General features: G+C 47.1%; 1 protein-coding gene across 1 annotated transcript; it reads left to right on the forward strand.

Moving 5' to 3' along the window:
* Positions 1-1479: 1479 nt before the first annotated feature.
* LOC309373114 (uncharacterized protein) lies at positions 1480-5609 on the forward strand. Its single transcript, XM_081917349.1, has 2 exons — positions 1480-1607; positions 4669-5609. Exons 1-2 carry the CDS (start codon positions 1532-1534, stop codon positions 5217-5219), a joined length of 627 nt encoding a protein of 208 aa, XP_081773475.1. The 5' UTR covers positions 1480-1531; the 3' UTR covers positions 5220-5609.
* The last annotated feature ends 10563 nt before the right edge of the window (positions 5610-16172 follow it).

The following is a 16172-nucleotide window of genomic DNA, read 5'->3' on the forward strand; positions in this document are numbered from 1 at the left end:
TTCAAGGTGGCTATGAAGAAAGAATAAAACAAATTAAGGTCACACACAATATTTTTTTAAATGTAGGCAGCAATAAGAGCAGCAATAAAAGATATGTTTAGCACCCTTAGAGAGATTACCAAAATTATCCAATACTTCTATACTTATCGTACTTTCCTCACTCATCTTATTTTCTTCTTTAATGTTCTAGTCTATATCAATACTGAGCAGCTCTGGTTTTCCTTTGTTAATTTTATATCTCCTAACCCTGCTAGATTCTCTTAATTTTTGATTGATCTTTCTGCTTAACGATATCCTGTTTTAATTTGTTGGAAGCCGCCAATAGTGGCCGGGGCAACCTCGTCCGATGGGTATCATCATCATCATCATCATCATAAGAAAACAGAACATCTTCAGTATAAATGGGGAACTTATCTTTTGTATCCTTTGTTCATTGTTTACTTCTATAGCACCTCGGTAGGTCCAACCCAACCTTACTGCAATAGCAAACATCTTCAGATACCCATTTAAGAGTATTCTTACCTACTACAATGTCTACTATATACAAACCCAAGAAATCTAACCAGGGCAGAGAAGGTGAAATGGCTGCTGTTACTGATGACTCTGTGACTTATAACATGGTTCTCTGTGCTTTGGCAGCTAGGAAGATTAGGAAGAAAGAATGGGATGAGCTAGCAGTCAGTTGCAAAGGGGACTCCGAGATCTAATTTGCACATTTTATTTGAGAATTACTTTTTATTCTGTGTAATAAGAAATTTTGGTGGATTTGACCGTGGTTTTACTGCATATGTAGCAACTGCTGTGTGTGTGTGTCCTTTCCTTTCCTTTCCTTTCCTTTCCTTTCCTTTCCTTTCCTTTCCTTTCCTTTCCTTTCCTTTCTTTCCTTTTCTTTTCCTTTCCTTCTTTGGATGTTGCCACGGCCTTTGGCTCGCACAATAAAATCCAATAAACCTGAAAGAGTATTCTCCTGGAGAAAGAGAACATCCTTGTTTTGCTCCTCTTTTAAAAACTACCTGTCTTGATAGCTGTCCATTTACTAAAGATCTTATATGTAGCCGGGTTAAAATAATTGGTCTGAGACAGCAAGCCTTTTGAAGCTTTCTTTGTAAGTGGCCACCCTATCCTGTCAAAAGACTTCTCACCACCAACGGAAGGCAGGAAGGCCCCAGTTCCTTCATTCTGTGCCAAATATGTCATACTGGGTACTTTTCAGCTATCCAGCTTGCGTTGGTAATCTGTTAGAAACCTGGCTTTGCATTACATATTTATCCACAAGGAATTCCATCCTCTCCGCAAATAGAAATGTTGCAACCTTGCAATCAAGGTCAAAACATTGATAGATGCGATTGTGTTACAGGTAAAACGCAGGTTCCCTGTAGTTGGCAGGGTGGCATATTAGGAAATGGAATTTGGCTGTCAACGAGATGTTCTCATAAGTCACCGTGCAAAGTATTTCCGGCTCCACCCAGAGAGGGTATATAAACTAGCATAGTTCAGTCCTGGTCCAAAGGAGCTGCCTCTCAGCGCCACCATGAAGTCGGGTGGCCTCTTGCTCCTTGTGGGGTCCTTGGTCCTCTGGACTGCCCTGCTGGCTGCACCGCACACAGGTAAGGAGAGGCAGTTGTTGGGATGCAAAGCCAGCGGCCTCATGGGCTGGGACCATCCAGGCAAGGAAAGGATGTGGGATTTCTTTTTCTGGTGGAGGAAATCAGGAAATGGTTTTGCAATGAGGACTTGCATGTTCTGGGACTTGCATGTCAAAGGCAGGTTTCAAATTTGGAATTGGGCAGTGGGTGGGTGGGAATTTTGGGATGGGAAGGAAGAGTAGCCGGAGGGAACTGCAGGGCTCAGAATGAGCTGCTCAGCTTCTGCAGCAGGAAAGTGAATCCACAGCATTGCATAGCTCACATTTCCCTAACCATTCTGTGAACTGAAATGGCCCTGCCCTCCAAAAGTCACATCTCTGAATTCGGTGATGCAGTACCCCAACCCAAAAATTTATAGAATCATAGAAGTGTCGAGTTGGAAAGTACTCAGAAAATTGTCTAGTCCAGTCCTCTGAACATGAATATACAAAGGACATTATGTTAGGGGAAACTGCTTGCAGAAATGTGTATACAAAATCTGTATCTTATAAGAAATATGCTTGAAATGCAGACATTCAGTTTTGTGCAGAATTTCTGAAACAAAACTTGCAGACCGATGCAGGAATGTGTGTGTGTGAGAGAGAGCCAAAGTCAAGACTGAAAAACGAGAAGCTGAATTGGACGGATGCTGAGCATCCCCTCCCTGGGGCTCTGAGGGCAGAACTGGCTTCACAGAGAAAAATGGGAGCCTGGTTGTTGCATGGAGGCTGAGGAGAGAGGAGCAAAGGGGACCCAGGGGCTGAGGTGGGCCGGAACTGGCACATTCTCCAGGGGCCACAATCTGCAAAGAACTACAGAGCAAATGGACTTGGGCTGGATGGCCACTTGGGATGCAAGCCAGAGATATTGTGCTGAGGTGCATGATTATGGGGGGGAGGGGAGTGAGACCCTCTAGTACAGTGGTTCTCAACCTGTGGGTCCCCAGATGTTGTTGGACTACAACTCCCATCATCGCTGAGCTCTGGCCTTGCTAGCTAGGGGTGATGGGAGTTGTAGTTCGACAACACCTGGGGACCCACAGCTTGAGAAAGGCTGCTCTAGTACAAATCAATACAAGCAGGTGAACATGTGAGATGCAATAAGAGGAACAGTGGAAGGAGTTGGAGAATAAAAGACTGAGAGGTGATATGAGTCCCGTTTTCAAATATCTGAAGGAGATTCCGACTAAACATTGGGAAGAACTTTCTGGCGGTAAGAGCTGTTTGACAGTGGAACAGACTGTCTTGGGGAGGTTGTGGACTCTCCTTCATTGGAGGTTTCCAAAGAGAGGTTGGGTGGCCTTCTGTCAGGGATTCTTTAGCTGAAATTCTGCACTGCAGGGGGCTGGACTAGATGATCCTTGGGGTCCCTTCCAGCTCTAGGATTCTTTGATTCTTTAGCTAGGATTCCTGCATTGCTGGGAGTAGAAGTAGGGGACCTTGAGGACCCTTCCAACTCTACGATTCTGCACTTGGCTACGGAGAGACTTTGATGCCCCTGTCTCATGCCCAGTTGCTTCCTATCAGTGAGCAGAACCTGGCAGAGTTTTACCCAGTGGGAGAGATTCTGTTACTCTCTGTGGCTAGACAGGAGGAGGAATGCGGTGGCTGGAGCCCATCCAAGCTAAACAGAAATGGCTGGGGAGCTAATTACTGCCTCAGTTCCTGGGATTGCTTCATGCCCGACGATGCCCGGGGCCAAGATACAGAGAAGGAAGAAGCTTCATGCTTACCTGCCTGGACCTTGGTGTCTGGTGCATCACGAGCCACTCTGCTGCGTGGTCAAGGGGCTCTGGCCGCACCAAGCCCTCCTGCAGCCTCCCTTCCTCACTGAGCACCAGCCCCATCCCACATGGAGCAACAGCTCCAAAGCTGTACACCTCCCTCGCCTCACACACCTTGTTGTCACAAACGGGAGCCACACCTGTGGCAGGAGGGTGGAGGTTGTTGCCTCCCTCACTTCGCCCAAACTGCTGCACGTCCTGCAGATGAGATCAGAGGTGAAGCTGAAGGTTGGGAGATTTGGGACAGAGGGAAGGAAGCCCTCCTTCACACAGCTCAGAGTTAGACTGTGGAACTCACTCCCACAGGAAGCAGTGGTGGGACCAAGCTAGGTGACTTTAGAAGAGGACTGGACAAATTCAGGGAGGAGTAGAGGGCTGTCGACGGCTCCAAGCCAAGATGGCTCCACAGTTGGAGACAGCAATGCTTCTCCAGTGGCTGGAAACCGCAGGAGGAAGGAGCTGCTCTGATGCTTGGATCCTGCTTGTGGGTTGGCCACTGTGAGAAGAGGATGCTGGTGAGATGGGCCACTGGCCTGATCCAGCAGGCTCTTCTTAGGTTCCTTTGTTCTAGGACTGGTCTCTGAACTCAAAGTGACCCTGAATCCTGGCAAGATGGAGGTGCTGGGGGTGTGCAGTTGGTCAGCTGCCTCCTTCAAACGGGGTTGTATTCCCCTAGAAGAACAGGCTCCATGTTTCATCAAATCCATCTCTAGAGGTGCAGGTGACCTCAGTGACCAGGAGTGCCTTTCCCCAGCTTTGGCCGTTTCTGGACCAGGAGAACCTGACCACTATGGTCTGTGTGCTGGTAATCTCCAGGTTGGATTGAAGGAGTGTCTTCAACCCAATCATCCAACCCAGACACTGAGGTCCAGCTCCGAGGGCCTTCTGGTGGTTCCCTCACTGCGGGAAGTGAAGTTGCAGGGAACCAGGGAGAGGGCCTTCTTGGTGGTGGCAACCTCCCTGTGGAAAACCCTCCCATCAGATAAACAACTACATGAAATAAACAACTACATGACTTTCTGAAGATATTTTAAGGCAGCCCTGCATTGGGAAATTTTTAAAGCTTGATTTCTCACTGTGTTTCTGGTATGCTGGAAGCTGCCAAGAGTGGCTGAGGCAACCCAGTCAGATGGGTGCGGTATGCCCAAACTTCCCTGACACACACACACATTATGAGGATGTCAGGGGACTGGGAACAGCCGCTGTGGGAGCTGAGAGGAGGTTAACTAACTGCATGCCCTTCATATTTTCTGTCTTCAGAGACACCAGGAAGGGCATCTCCTGCCCCTCGCTGGGCCCAGACGGAAGCCACACCCAAGTGCAAAGAAGCCTCCGGGAAGAATGCTGAGGTGAGAAAGGATGCGGAGCTGGCCCAGAATAGCCTTGTGGCTGAGGAGCTGCAAGACGCTGGTCTGATGAAACCCGTCTCTGATGAAAAGTCAGCGAGTGGAGAAACCACTGGGAAGCCACTGTCCGAAGCGGGACGTGTCGCCAGTGATGGGCCGGCTGCCTCTGGGGGGCAGCTAGGAAACGGAGAAGGGGCAGGGGCTGGTGTTGAACTGGGCAGACTCCCCAGTGGGGAAACGCCAGCAGAGCTTGCAAGGCCACCCCCCCTTGAAGAACTGGACGACCGTGACGAGGACGATGATGATGACAAAGACGACGACGACGACGACGAAGACGAAGACGATGATGACGACGACGATGACGACGATGATGACGACGATGATGACGACGATGATGACGACGATGATGATGACGACGATGATGATGATGACGACGATGATGCCGATGGTGGTGATGGTGATTGACCCCGGCCTGTATCCTTGGGGTCCCTTGCCAGCCTGAAGGAAGCAGCGCAGGCAGAGCGCCTTGCCCCAGCGTGTGAGACAGGGAAAGATAAAGCTCATCAAAGTAGCACATGGGCAGTTGCATGGGCAGAGTTCTTGCCACGTCACAAACTGCAGAGACGGAACTTGCTCCGTCCCTGGGTCACATGCTGGGGCATCTTTCTTGCTGCATCACAGACCTTGGCTTCTCTGGAAGAGGATAGATAGATAAATAGACAGATAGCTAAGAGGAGCAGACGCAAGGCCTAGCTGGCCCAGCCTCCTGTTCCCATAGATTGGACCCCCACAGATGCCCTCATGGGAAACCCCACAGCCAGGCAGGCAGGGAGGGGTCCCCTTCTAGCGCTGCTCCCTCTGGTTGTTGTTGAGTCCCAACTCCCAACTGGCTGTTGTTTAGTCATTTAGTCGTGTCCGCCTCTTCGTGACCCTCTGGACCAGAGCACACCAGGCACTCCTGTCTTCCACTGCCTCTCGCAGTTTGGTGAAACTCATGCTGGTCACTTCGAGAACACTGTCCCACCATCTCGTCCTCTGTAGTCCCCTTCTCCTTGTGCCCTCCATCTTTCCCAGCATCAGGGTCTTTTCCAGGGAGTCTTCTCTTCTCCTGAGGTGGCCAAAGTCTTGGAGCCTCAGCTTCAGGATCTGTCCTTCCAGTGAGCACTCAGGGCTGATTTCCTTCGGAATGGAGAGGTTGGATCTTCTTGCAGTCCATGGGACTCTCAAGAGTCTCCTCCAGCACCATAATTCAAAAGCATCAATTCTTCGGCGATAAGCCTTCTTTATGGTCCAGCTCTCACTTCCATACATCACTACTGGGAAAACCATAGCTTTTACTATACGGACCTTTGTTGGCAAGGTGATGTCTCTACTTTTTAAGATGCTGTCTAGGTTTGTCACTGCAGCTGGTACCCAGAGGCAAAACTGCCTCTGATCCTGGCCTGTAGGCAGTGGAGATTCTTCAGTTTCTCTGCTCAGCGGAAAAGGCCCTCAGCCTCATCCCTTGGGAAACTCTCTGCTCACATTCATCTCAGCAGGAATCGTGCTGGAGAACTTCAGCTGTGGTTCCTGTGTTGCAAGGGAGTGGGGTTGGACTAGTGGACCTTTGGGGTCCCCTCCAACTGTACAATTCTATGAACTTTCTGGGGGGAAGTGTTCCAGGGTTTGCTCTGAACCTTGCTTCATGCTGGAGGTCCCACAGAGCTGCCTCTTGAAATCCAAAGGGACACCCTCCCACCCTCTGGGGGTGCAGGACTCAGGGGTTCCCTGTGTGGGTATTATGAATCAGCAAGCCTCGCTGGCCTGTTGTGCAGCACATGGCCACCAGAGGGCAGCACTGGCAGGCCTTTTGCAAAACTCAGAAGCAAAATTCCAGCTGTTCTTAAAATGACACCTGTTTGCAAGGCAAATACCAGCTCCCTTGCTTTGGTGCTGCAAAGGTTGATCTAATCCACCTTCCCGAAGGCCTTGACTGTCTTCCTTTTCAGATGATGATGAGCTGGATGAAGAGGATTTTGGCCCTTCAAAGTTCCTGCCAACTGAGTTTTGAGATTCAGTAAAACTACACATGCCTTTACAAAACACCTGTTTGGCATAATATAGTCATGGAAGTGTGCATCTGGAAGGGGCCTCCAGGGGTCATTAGTCCAACCCCCTGCAAGGCAGGAAATACCTCTCAAGAAACCCTGACAGCTGGTCATCCAACCTCTGCCTAAAAACCAACCAATGAAGCATAGAAGCAAAGCTCCGTGGGGATGGAAGGGACCCCACAATTCATTACGTTTATATTCCCTTGCTTTGATGTAAGCTAATTCTCTTCCTTTGATGGTGCCCTTATCTAGGGGCTTGAGATACTGGTCCCAGTATCTCCAATGTTTGGTATATATTGCAGATACTTTCCCTATAATTTCCCTATAATTTTCTGTTTAATACTCATTTAAATGAGTTTAAATACTCATTTAAACATCCTTGAAATATCAATAACTTTCCTTCCTCTCTTTCCATGGTTCATTTTGCGTATCCTAAATCCCTGCATATTTTACAAAAACTAAAGCGTTCAGTATTCCCTTATTACATCCATCAAAACTTATTTACACTGTTGAATTTATCTGAATGCTGCCGCCGTTTTCAAGTGCACACAATTTCCACCCATGTATTCAATAAACGTTTTCCAGTCTTCTCTGTTCTTCATGTTCTCTTATTTTACAGTATAAGTTAAGTCTGCAAGCTGCACGTTGTTTGGGTATTTGTCATGTGAAAACTCTTGGTCAGGTGGCGGACGTATGTTGCTCTGTTCTGTGAAGAATGTTTGCAAGTTTGCATGGGCGCAGATAAGCCGTCTCCTTGCTGCGGAGGTCGTCCCAGGTCTTTAAAGAACTGGCAGGCTGGCTTGCTAGAAGTCTATACCTTTCTTCAATAAAGCATTAGAAAAGACCAATCTGATGTCTTCAGCATCCTTCTTTTGGAATCCTGTATTCCATGGCTCCTATGACCCCAATTCTGGCTCTGTGGGGCATGTTATAGGAATTCTAAGGTCATTTATATATATATATATAATATAATAAATGTACAAGGCAAACACATACACAAGTATACAAACCACGTGTCTGATATAGTACAGGAGAACAATCCTGAATCCATTTTGACTCTCCCAAATTGACCTCAAATATTTCTCTGCAGGGAGGAAGGAAACGGGGAAAGCTTTCTAATGGTCTTTGGACTAAACAAAACAAATTTCCTTCCAGTAGCACCTTAAAGACCAACTAAGTTATTTCTTGGTATGAGCTTTCGTGTGCATGCACACTTCTTCAGATACACGAAATGCACACGAAAGCTCATACCAAGAAATAACTTAGTTGTTCTTTAAGGTGCTACTGGAAGGAAATTTGTTTTGTTTTGACTATGGCAGACCAACACGGCTACCTATCTGTAACTGGTCTTTGGACTGTAGGGCTTACACCTCCCTTTTCAAATACAGTCTGGCAAGCATCTGTTAAGCTGAGCACACTATCAATATGCGTAAGAGATTCAGGAACTAAGTATTTACCATCTCCAAGGAATGGCCAGGCTACCCAGAAAAGGCAATCAGATAATAAGGCATTATCAGGTATCCTGGCAGACAGGAGAGAAGCAACACACCCACATTTCTGCTGGGGACCACCTCTTTCTGTGATGTATGTATGATGTTCTGGGGGTGGTCTTGAGCTACAGGGTGGGTAATTTCAAAAGTCTATATAAGGGCTTGCGCACCAGTGCTCTGGGTTCCTCTCCTTTCTCCCTGCGTGAGGGGAATGGGGGACCCCGTTGCAACAGTTCAATAAAGATCAGGCTTACTAGCTACTTTGCTCCTCAATATTCTCTGGCTTCTGTTATTTTCTCCTACTGATAGAGAACCTACAAAAGGACTCTATATGGGCTCTTGGGATTCAAACCACCAACCTTCTGATCGGCAAGTCCTAGGCCCTGTGGTTTAACCCTCAAATCATAAAAAAACCACAACAACTTCAATCCTAAAAAAAGTTCAACAACTCTGGGGTAAAATCATAAAAAAGCCCAACAAGTTAAATCCTAAAAAAAGTCAACAACTTTGGTTGGTCCTCACGGCCCTTCACTTCATCAAATCTGGCCTGTCAGGGGTGCCTCAGGGCTCCATCCTCTCCCCCAGTCCCCTGCAGATTTATTTCTGATGCATCAGGAGTTGTTCTGCCTTCTCACCTCTTCTGCTGTTCTCTTTGTTTTCGGCATGATTGCGATGATGTCAGCTGAAAATCTCCTGCAAAGCACTCACTTGTACAGTAATAGCCATGCATAATAGCTGTTATATAATGTTTCTATTGTCTGCATCCAGATAACATACATTGATAATGCAATACGGGAGCAAAGAGGACATCTGTCACTCTGAGCTGCGGATCATCAGTAAAGATTGTGTAGGCGGCAAATCCTTATAATTGGGGATCTTTTGAAAGCCACTCTCTGTCAGACTACGGCTCCAGCGTCTGAAATGTTGCAACCGTAGAATAGAGTTGTTGTAACTCCGTACGATGGCTGTGGACTGCCTTGTGAGGTTGCAGCAAGTTACTCATTCTCAACCCACCCTCCCAGCAGAACCTGCAGGGTGAAGATGAGAACACTGGACTGCACTGCAAGGTTGTCGTAAGCGACTCCCTGTCTCAGCTTCCTTCTGCAGCAATGCTCTCTTTGCCTCTCCCCATTGCAAGATGGAGGCAGGAATAGTGGACCTTTCATTTATTTAGCCTCCCCTCCCCAAAGTCAGAAAAAACTGGAGAGCAAATTTATGCTGCTGTTCTCATGCGCTGCCCCACATTTCCCCCAGTGGTTGCCTGGGCTTATAACGGGGGAGGCTATCTCTTAGTTATCCTGGTCCCAGGCTACAGAGAGCGCTGTGGAGCAGGACCCAACTGGATTTCAGCCCTGCAGCTTATTGGCAGCCGGCGGGATTCTTTCAGTAGCGGAGTCACAGTCACAGGATTCCTCCATGAGCAATTGAGTTGGCGTGTGTGTGCATGCACACAGAGACGCAAACAGACACACACACACACACACACACACACACACACACTGTGTGTGTGTGTGTGTGTGTGTGTGTGTATATATATGTATACTGTATGTATGTGTGTGTATATATATATATATGTATGTGTGTTATTAAGTTTTCTATTTTACAGTTTTAAACACAGTACTCATTTAAACATCCTAACAATATCAATGACTTCCCTTCCTCTCTTTCCATGGTTCATTTTGCATACCATAAATCCCTGCATATTTTACATAAACCAAACCGTTCAGTATTCCATTATTCCATCCATCAAAACTTGTTTACACTGTTGAATTTATCTTAATGCTGCCAATGTTTTCAAGTGCACACCGTTTCCCCCCATGTGTTCAACAAACATTTTCCAATCTTCTTTAAACTTATGTTCTTCTTGTTCTCTTATTCTATAATCATTTTAGTGTTTTGTTGGAAGCCGCCCAGAGCGGCTGGGGAAACACAGCCAGATGGGCGGGGTATAAAAAATAAATTATTATTATTATTATTATTATTATTATTATTATTATTATTATCATCATCATCATTATCTGCAAGCTGGACATATTCCATCAGTTGCCATTCTTCTTTAGTTGGGACCTCACTCATTTTCCATTTTTGGGCTGATAAAACACGGGCTTGAGTTATATTTTGTCCCAGTGGCAGCTTCCAGGTCAGCTTTGTGGGGCAGCCCCAAACACAGCCCTTTGCAGTTGTCCAGCCTCTCATCTCCTAGCACATAGATGACAGTGGCCAGGCAAGCCAGATCTCAAATGGGGTCCCTCCCAGTGCTACGATTCTGTATCCAAAATGTGTACACCTGCGCAGAAAGGCAAGGGTCTGGAGAAGGTGGTTCTGGGACGGGGATGGCTTAATTTCTGTGGTCTCTGCTCTGGTAGCCTCTAGGTTACTGGGGTCAGCAAACTTTTTCAGCAGGGGCCAGTCCACTGTCCCTCAGACCTTGTGGGGGGCCAGACTATGTTTTGGGGAAAAAATACGAATGTATTCCTATGCCCCACAAATAACCCAGAGATTCATTTTAAATAAAAGCACACATTCTCATGTAAAAACACCAGGCAGGCCCCACAAATAACCCAGAGATAAAAGGACACATTCTACTCATGTAAAAACACAATGATTCCTGGACCATCCATGGGCCGGATTTAGAAGGCGATTGGACTGGATCTGGCCCCCGGGCTTTAGGTTGCCTACCCGCGGGTTACGGCAACGTGTTATATGCAGGGCTGCCGGTTCAGAAGCTTCAGCTGGTGCAGAATTTGGCAGCTGCTCCCTGGGGCAAAATGTCTTGAGCATCTCGCACGGATCCTGGCCCAGCTGCCCTATCTGCCAGTGAGTTGCCAGGCCCAATTCAAAGTGCTGGTTTGGACCTCAAGGACCGCCTCTCCCTGTGTGAACTGACCTGGACCCTGTGGTCACGACCTGAGGTCCTTCTTCGCGTGCCTCCTCCATGAGATGTCCAGAGGGTGGCAGAACAAGAAAGAGCTTTTTCTGTGGCGGCTCCCTGATTGTGCAATGCTCTCCGCAGGGAGTCCTGCCTGGTGCCTTCATTACATCTCTTTCAAGGGTAAAGGGGATCCCTGACCATTAGGTCCAGTCGTGGCCGACTCTGGGGTTGCGGCGCTCATCTTGCTTTATTGGCCGCTTCCAGGTACAGCTTCCGGGTCATGTGGCCAGCATGACTAAGCCGCTTCTGGCGAACCAGAGCAGTGCACGGAAATGCCGTTTACCTTCCCGCCGGAGCAGTACCTATTTATCTACTTGCACTTTGACGTGCTTTCAAACTGTGCTAGTTTGGCAGGAGCAGGGACCGAGCAACGGGAGCTCAGCCCGTTGCGGGGATTCAAACCACCGACCTTCTGATCGGCAAGCCCTAGGCTCTGTGGTTTAACCCACAGTGCCACCCGTGTCCCGTGTGCATGTTTTTGCAACCCCCCCCCCAATTTAATGTATTTTTGCATTTTTAGGGGTTATTGTTTGTTACTAAATTATGTTTCCTTGTGATGTTTATATTGTAAATCGCCTTGTGAGGGTAGTAAAGAAAATTTAATAATAACGATGATAACGATAACAACAATGACGATGACAACAACAACAATGCATTTCGACGCACACTGTATCCTGGTATTTGCATATTTGTATACATGACTTGGCTGGAGAACTGCATTGCAAAATTCGGAGACGTGAGTATTTCAAAGGACGGCTGTGTTTCAGCTCTGGCATTGCTTTGGAAAGTGTGGCTTTGGTAGGTTTCGGGTGAAAAAGAAACAGAGAAGGAAATGAAAACCAGAGTGTGGTCAGAGCTGACTGTGGGCTGTGGGTGGTGCTTTCTTGAAAGTTTCAGGGAAGCACGGATGAGTCGCCCGGGGGTGGGGGTGGGGGTGGGGGGCTTCCTCTGCCTCAGCCTCTGTGCCTTGCGAGCCGCTTCTTAATTTGGGAGGCCAAGGAAGGAACAAGGAAATCACCTGGCCTGGGCTTGCCAGGGTTAGCCAACAGGGAAGCCTGGCTCTGCAAAAAGCTTTGGAACTGATGAGGAGCTCAACTCACAAAGGAAGAAAGGGAAGGGAGGAAGGAGATGAAGGATGAGCACAGATGAGTAGCCTGCAGCTGTCGGGATCATGTCAGGGAAGCAAAAGGGTCAGAGAGGGCATGGAGCAGGGGGCGGCAAGGCTTACTGAAATATACTCAGAGTCGAGAGTGGATTTCATGCTCTTTATTCAGCTCATAGTGCTGAGGAGGAATGGAAGTTCCCCCAGAATGTTTGCTTTATATACATTATTTACACAATGGGCCCCACCTGGTTGGCTAATTCTGGGATTCTCCTGTAGGCCAATCAGGTTGTGGATTCACTTCCACCTGGAGCTGGATTGGGTGGCTCCTGTGGACCAATCGGACTGCTGCATTCTGGACCCTATTGTTCTAGGACCAATCAGGCTGCTGCATTCTGGATCCTATTGTTCTAGGACCAATAAGGCTGCTGCATTCTGGACCCTATTGTTCTAGGATCAATCAGACTGCTGCATTCTGGATCCTATTGCTCTAGGACCAATAAGGCTGCTGCATTCTGAATCCTATTGTTCTAGGACCAATCAGGCTGCTGCATTCTAAATCCTATTGTTCTAGGATCAATCAGACTGCTGCATTCTGGACCCTATTGTTCTAGGATCAATCAGACTGCTGCATTCTGGATCCTATTGTTCTAGGATCAATCAGACTGCTGCATTCTGGATCCTATTGCTCTAGGACCAGTAAGGCTGCTGCATTCTGAATCCTATTGTTCTAGGATCAATCAGACTGCTGCATTCTGGACCCTATTGTTCTAGGATCAATCAGACTGCTGCATTCTGGACCCTATTGTTCTAGGATCAATCAGACTGCTGCATTCTGGACCCTATTGTTCTAGGACCAATCAGACTGCTGCATTCTGAATCCTATTGTTCTAGGACCAATCAGACTGCTGCATTCTGAATCCTATTGTTCTAGGACCAATCAGACTGCTGCATTCTGAATCCTATTGTTCTAGGACCAATCAGACTGCTGCCTTCTGGATCCTATTGTTCTAGGACCAATCAGACTGCTGCATTCTGAATCCTATTGTTCTAGGACCAATCAGACTGCTGCATTCTGAATCCTATTGTTCTAGGACCAATCAGACTGCTGCATTCTGAATCCTATTGTTCTAGGACCAATCAGGCTGCTGCATTCTGAATCCTATTGTTCTAGGATCAATCAGACTGCTGCATTCTGAATCCTATTGTTCTAGGACCAATCAGGCTGCTGCATTCTGAATCCTATTGTTCTAGGATCAATCAGACTGCTGCATTCTGAATCCTATTGTTCTAGGACCAATCAGGCTGCTTCATTCTGAATCCTCTTGTTCTAGGACCAATCAGACTGCTGCATTTTGGATCCTATTCAACTCAGTACATATCACCTACCTTGCCTGGGCCGGTTCACTGCTGTGGAGCCCCCTCCATGGGCTGGATCGCAGGCGTGTGTGAGAGCGCCCGCCTGTGATTTCTGGCTTCTGTGTCTGCACAGATGCAATTTCTGGCACTGCAAAAGTGAGTGCCTGTGCTGTGCTGCACCGGTTTAGCGCAGGGTCCGGGGACTCGCCAAGCGGGCGGCTGGGTTCGGGGGCGGCTCATGGGCTGGTTAAGTGATGCCTGTGGACCAGTTGTGGCCCATGGGCCTTAAGTTGCTGACCCCTGGCATGGAGGCTGGCAAAGCGGAGGATGAGAAGGGGGTGGTGGTGGAATGGTCCCAGGTGCAGCAGCTCAGCTCCTGAAGGGAGAAGTGGATGCAGAAGTTTTGCATAAGAAGCATGTCTGCTTGGTCTTCTTTACTATTATTAATCCTGATATCTCCTGGAGTTCTTCCTTTTCTTGCTTGGTCATATTTTTGACTATCATGTTGGTTTTATTCTTGTTTAACTTGAAGCCGGCTACTTCCCCAAATTCTAATATTCTTTCAGTTATCTGTGGTATGCTTTCTTTGGGGTTTTCAACAGTCAGAATCAGGTCATCCGCAAATGCTTTGATCTTATATTCCCTTTTCCCTAATGAGATACCAAGTATTTAGGAATTTGGCTCACCAATAGTAATAGTAATCTATTCAAAGATAATTACTGTACATAAAAACTTGTTGGCAGAATGGCAGGTGGTTAAAATGAACGTGTTGCTGAAAATGATGTATCTATTCCAAATGATACCGACAACTGGAGGAATGGGAAGTCTTAGATTATGGCAAAAAGAGATATCCAAATTCATATTGCAGTATAAAAATAATTATTCATAAAGGAAACAGTTTATAAGTAAATAAGGAAGCCAGATACAGGATAAAGGAAGTATTTTATTTTGTTGTTTGTATTGTTGTATGTTATGCTCACTGTATGTCATGTTCACGTTTAATGAGGGTGGGCTGTGTACTGGGGGTGGGGTGGGGGGTTTATGTTATGTTGTAAATAAAATTCCAATAAAAATTATTTAAATTAAGAAGCATGGCTGCAATTCATGCTGAATAAGGAATGGGTCCTGTGGATCAAACCTAACAGTGGAAAAACGAAATTACTGGTTAAGAATACAGTGGTACCTCGGGTTACATACGCTTCAGGTTACAGACTCCGCTAACCCAGAAATAGTGCTTCAGGTTAAGAACTTTGCTTCAGGATGAGAACAGAAATCATGCTTTGGCAGTGCAGCAGCAGCAGGAGGCCCCATTAGCTAAAGTGGTGCTTCAGGTTAAGAACAGTTTCAGGTTAAGTACAGACTTCTGGAACGAATTAAGTACTTAACCCGAGGTACCACTGTATGGGAATCCAAGAAAGAGACGAACTAGAAAGCTAGGAGAATGAATGGGGATACATTTCCACTGTCTTTCTTTCCAGGTGGTTGCAACCTTTGTTAACGGAGAAATCGGAGATATCCCTTGGACAAAAAACAAGGACCCCAGCCAGGAATCCCAGAGCAAAACAGCAGCCAGTCAGCTTGGTCTTTGTTGAAGACTGTCACGACAGGACTCCCACCTGCTGCCAGGTGGAACAAAATGGAAGCCCAGAACAAAAGAAGACCCCAACTTTTATTAGTTACCAATCCCCAAGCTACACCCCTAGAACTACATCACAACTACATCACTGACACATCACAAAAAGGAGGGGTTGAGGGAGGAGTTGTGGTGGTAACCTGAGTGTCCTGTCACCTGGCTGGTTCCCCCTTTCCCCCTCCCCATGAGTACTTTCCAGGTGACAGAGGGGAGTTTGCAGTTTCCTGCCCCCAGAGGGAAGAGCTGATCATTGTCCTTTGTTCCAGTCCATGCTGAATCCACTCCCATATGGAAGTTCTTTGTGACCTTCATGGTCTTCTGTCTAGGACCATCAGGGTTGGCATAGCTACTGGGCAGGGCTCCTGTGGATGTGCTGGGATGGTGAAGGGATTATGGCTGCCCTGTATTAAACCTTCCCCCTTTGATAGTCCTTCCTTCATGGAGTAAAATAAAAGTGGAACAGTGCAGATCCGAGGTATGGTTGATTTTCTATGAATTTATAACAGAAGCGTAGTGTATGGTGTGTGTGTGTGTGTGTGTGTGTGTGTGTAGTTTGTACAAACTGAGTGATTGGGAGGGGGAGTTCCTGCGACAACTGTACTCTGGGCATTCATCAGCCGTTCCTCAAACGGGTTTTCAGAGCTTTGTGCGAGGCCAGCCTCTCCTCAAGACCTTTGTCGTGGTGACTTAAGAAGAAGAGATGCAGGGAATCCTTATCAATTTTTCAGATGACACCGAACTTGGAGGGACCTCAGGAGACTGGAAAAATATTCAAAGTGATTTTCATCGAATGGAAAACGAAGCAAAGAAAC

The sequence above is a fragment of the Podarcis melisellensis genome, assembly GCF_964234715.1.
Source record: "Podarcis melisellensis genome assembly, chromosome: 6".
Taxonomy (NCBI): Eukaryota; Metazoa; Chordata; class Lepidosauria; order Squamata; family Lacertidae; genus Podarcis; species Podarcis melisellensis.

Coding starts and splice junctions, on each gene's coding strand:
- LOC309373114 (XM_081917349.1), top strand. CDS start 1,532: ATGAAGTCGGGTGGCCTCTTGCTCCTTGTGGGGTCCTTGGTCCTCTGG. Junction 1,608..4,668: donor GCTGGCTGCACCGCACACAG/GTAAGGAGAGGC, acceptor TTCTGTCTTCAG/AGACACCAGGAAGGGCATCT.